Genomic DNA, 4608 nt, shown 5'->3' with positions numbered 1-4608 from the left:
TAACTTACATTCTTGTTATCACACTCTTCCTATGACAGCTGTTTACTCTTTTAAGTCATATTAGTCATATTATTCTGCATGTCTGACAACTGTCATGTTATATAAATTTAATGACAGCTCTTCCTAACTCCACAACTGTCTGTTATATAATATTTAATGACAACTGTTACTAACTCCTGTTGCATGAGTGACAACTGTCACATTTTACATAGTTAAGTGATATTATATTATCACCTGCTCTTATGAGAATAAATAATACTAAACAAGTCATAAAAGTTTTTTTCCCAAGAATTTTGCTATTTGATTCATTGTTGGCAAAATGAGAGGAATAGTGTATTATTGAATTTTCAAGTGGCTGATGTGTTCCAAAAATCTAGTAAGTTCATATCTACATTTTTTTGTATATAATTTTTATAATTTTCTTTGTTAAATATAAAATCTATGTTTACAATTTTATAATTTTCTTGGTTAAATATGCATTCTACATATTTGTTTATTTTCTAGAGCAAATAACAATTGATTTGTGAGGCAGATTGTGTGAATTCTCAGCTAGTAATCAATATTCTTGGGAATGGTATGTAAAATAGTGTTGAGGGGATTTTGATTTATATTTGGAATAATAATAGAAAGTTTCTTCACTTAATCACTACAATTTTTTATTTTAAGGAAATTTAAATTACATGAAATGTCTTTTTGTTGATATTTTAGGATTTCTTTTCTTGTGTATATTTTTATATTTTTATTTTATGTGTGGTTACTTGTTATTGTTAAGTGAATGTATTTTTTTCTTTAATTTTGATAACCGGCTGTTATTTAAAAATTTATTAATTTTATGAAACAAAAGTATCATATTTTATAGTGATAAATAAAATATCATGATTTTAAATTTATTAGCAGATGTGTTGATAAAAGTTAGAGAGTGTTGATAAAAATATAGAAATGCCTTGTATAGAATATAGAAAGCATGTATATACTTATTTTTATTTTTACCAATATCAAAAAGAATATTTGTGCATGTAATTCTGTGTGAGAATCAAGTGTTTTAAGTTTTCAATATTTTTAGGTCTTTAAATATTTAATTTCAATTTTGTGTTGTCTATTACAAAGATTTTTTTATTTTTTTTAAGATTGATAAATATATAATATTTGTTATTTCATTAAAGGTAAAGAATTAATTATAAAAAGCTTTTTTTATATAAGTGTAATCAAAGATTATTAATATAAAATAAAAAACTTTTTTACCTAAATGTGTAATATTCTTCATGAATGTAAATTAGAGTCTCTGTTTCTTGGTGGTGGTTTTTTGGTAACTACTTGAGATTCTCCATTTGCATTTTTCTCATCCCTACATTATTTGCTTGTTGTTGTCCTGACCCCTTATGCTCGTAATGTTAACCTACTCAACAAAGATGGATTCAGCAAACCAGAAGGAGACGGGAGTTATGGATGAGAGTTGTCGTGAGGGGAAGAGGCAGAAGTATAGTGGTAGACTGGGAAACTACCGACCTAGTGCATCAGTAGCCCCAATGCCACTTGCATTTGCACCCCCAACAAATGCACATCCTGATCCAATTGCATTTGCGTCCCCAGAAGACAATTTAATTCGACCTTTAACAAGCTTGGTCACAGCTGATGGTTTACCATACAGGCCAAAGAACAATGTTCGGCCAGAGAACTTAGGTAATGTGAAATATTCCAGGACATATCTTTAAATATTTCAGCATGTGTATAGGGTTTGTAGTTGTGATCACAAGACCTTGCCTTTATAATGTGATATATTCTTCTATGTTATTTCATGAAGAAGAAGACACAAAATTGTTGATGTTTCCAAATGGCTGATCAGGCTTAGCTTCTGAACATTTTCTCTTTGTGTGGATTAAATCATCCTAGTGCTGTATTATAAATTAACATTCCAAAATTCATGATTTGAGAAGTTTTACATTTGTTATATACTTGAGAGTTGAGAAGTTTGTTTACAAGTTCTGTTATTTTCTTGACGGAATTCTTTTTTTTTTTTTTAACTTTTAAGTTAATTGTATTTGAACTGCATTTTAGTTGTGAGACCAGGTTATTTGGTTTGAATATCCAATAGCTAAGATTTAAGAGTCTATGCTAGAGTGTCGCATGAGGATGGTTTCCGGCTGTCACCCGTATACTTGTACTTGTAATATATATGCCTGGTGGCATAGAAATCTACGTTTTGGGAATATCCCCTACTCATTACTTGATGGAGAATATAATCCCAGAGTATTCCAAAGGAGGAACCCAAACAGAGTTTCATTGTTTATCAGCAATACTTTAGCCTCTGTGAAAATATACATTATTGTGCCAATACCGTATGCTAGGCTTTAGCCTTTTCTTATGATAAGATTTGCTGCTTAAATCATAAATGCGAGCGTTATAGCATTTTTAGTGTAATTTTGTGATGCTATATATGTGCCAATGAACTTCTTGGTTGTGTCACTTTTGAGCCCTTTCCAATTGATGTATTTTTTGGCAGCATCAGGAGGGGAACATATGCCAGAGGTCCATGATCCTGATGTGGAGGCTTTTGAGTCCCTGCTTAACAGGGAAATTGAAGAGCTAAACATGAAAATTGAAGAGGATACTGCAAGAGAGGCTCAATGGCAGATGAGTCAAGTATATTATCTCTTCTCTCTAATAGCGGAGATGACCTATATCCTCATCTTAATAGATTATATCTATTATTGTCTTCATCTTTCGTATTTAATCAATGCTTTATCTTCCAGTTTACCTCAACCTTCACTGAGCTATACACTGGCTTTGAGACATCAAGGAAGAAAAGAAAGGATCTGGAAAAGCAAGTAACCAACCTCAAGGGTCGGATACAAATATTGAAAGATAAGGAAGCCCACTGGGACGAGAAGAAGAAAGAGATTGAGAGGGAACGCGATGAAGCTCGAGAAGAAGCACGTAAAGCTGTCAATGAGAAACGAATTCTGGAGCAAAAGTTGGAGAAGGCTGCCAAGCAATACAAGGCTGGCTTAGGCACCTTTCTTGCATACATGGCAACTGGGGAAGGTAAATCAATGGGGGAGTATGTAAAGGAGCTCGTGAAGGAGACTCCTTGTAACAATAGGGCCCCAGCTGACCGGGCAGAACCTGATGGGGGAATGTGATGTGACCATAAAAAGACCGAGCCCCATGACCATCAAATTAGCAGAGTATTAAGCTTTATTTTCTTGACTGTAATGTGACTTGAGACATAACAGTATTCTCAGTAGTCCGTCTTTGATAAATTTCTCCTGTCTGATAGATTGTTCTTGGGATGTTCTAATGATCATAATTTCTTATGAATTCTATGTTCTTATTGTTTTCTTGTTTTTTCTCTTATTTGACAGTTTTTTTCTGTTTGAATCCAAAAATAATTTTTACTTGTAAGAAGTAGTGCTAGGCACCGGCATACTCTAAAATATTACATAATTTTTTTTAATAATTTCGATTTTTTATTTGAGGTATTTGAAATTGAAGATAGTGATAGATGCTACTACATTACATACATATTTTTATTTTATATTCATAGAAAATTCTCAGGGTCGCTATATTATTTTTAAATTACCGAAAAGGATTTAATATTACATGAATTTCGTTCAGTATAAGTATACGTGCATGGTGTATATGCGATTATATATTATTGTCAAATTTTCAGTAAATATTGGGTACTACATTATATATTCTTTGTATTGTATTGGTATTAATATTATTGTACTAAATATAATGCAATTATATTGTGTATTTTGTAAGCAAGTATTTGATATTTCATAATTGTCATCAATAATCATATTACATATTAAACAATTTAAAAAATATTACTCAAAATAATTTTGTAAATGTATTTAAATTAGGTAGTAATAATTTCTTTTCCTTGGTCACTTAAACCACAAATAATTTGATATGAAATTATGTTTGATATGAAATTACGTAATGCTATCTAAAGATTTGATATAATGAAATTATGTTATATTTATAATTATTTCAAAAACTTTAATTTGTAATTATATTTTATTAATTTTTAAATGATACATATAACTTAAAATAACATGTGTATAAATATATGTGTGGGTGTATGTTATATATATATATATATACTTGTGTGTGTATAACTATTTTAAAATTTGACTATTTATGGGTATTAAATATGAAATAAATAGGATATGAGTTTCATAAATAGAATAGGAGTTAATGTAATTTAAGTATTCAGAGGATATAATAGTCTATTTACCTTGATTAAAAAGTCTCACTCAACACCACTTACTCTATTATATATATAATTATAATAATAACCCGTGCGAGACACAGGTCATTATCTAGCAATATTCACCGATATTTTCTCAATTCTCCTACTCAATATTTTCACAATTCTCATCTCCCTATCCCTCTCAAATCTCTTTTACCATATTCTTTCTTTCTCTCGACTCTTTTAAAACACACACCATCCACATTATTTTTATGATATTACATTGTTTTCTTTATTGGTAATCTGAATTTTTTACATCAGTAAATAACTGATGTAATACAGAAGTGTTGTTGTATTTTCCAGATGAAATCGTTTCTTGTTTTTTCATATTGGTCTAAATGATGCATTAC

The 4608-nt window shown here is 30.1% G+C and overlaps 1 protein-coding gene across 1 annotated transcript; it reads left to right on the top strand.

The window, feature by feature from the left end:
* Nucleotides 1-245: 245 nt before the first annotated feature.
* Nucleotides 246-3323, top strand: LOC141661385 (uncharacterized). Its single transcript, XM_074468389.1, has 4 exons — nucleotides 246-376; nucleotides 1410-1680; nucleotides 2501-2640; nucleotides 2751-3323. Exons 1-4 carry the CDS (start codon nucleotides 359-361, stop codon nucleotides 3138-3140), a joined length of 819 nt encoding a protein of 272 aa, XP_074324490.1. The 5' UTR covers nucleotides 246-358; the 3' UTR covers nucleotides 3141-3323.
* The last annotated feature ends 1285 nt before the right edge of the window (nucleotides 3324-4608 follow it).

This window comes from Apium graveolens, chromosome 5 (assembly GCF_009905375.1).
Source record: "Apium graveolens cultivar Ventura chromosome 5, ASM990537v1, whole genome shotgun sequence".
Classification (NCBI taxonomy): domain Eukaryota; kingdom Viridiplantae; phylum Streptophyta; class Magnoliopsida; order Apiales; family Apiaceae; genus Apium; species Apium graveolens.
The sequence above is the reverse complement of the archived record's forward strand: the minus strand, read 5'-3'. Positions and strand labels throughout refer to the sequence as shown.

Bases quoted from the DNA above. Each gene is read 5' to 3' on its own strand.
- LOC141661385 (XM_074468389.1), top strand. The intron at 1,681-2,500 runs GTAATGTGAAAT...ATTTTTTGGCAG, and splicing joins TGTTCGGCCAGAGAACTTAG to CATCAGGAGGGGAACATATG. The intron at 2,641-2,750 runs GTATATTATCTC...TTTATCTTCCAG, and splicing joins CTCAATGGCAGATGAGTCAA to TTTACCTCAACCTTCACTGA.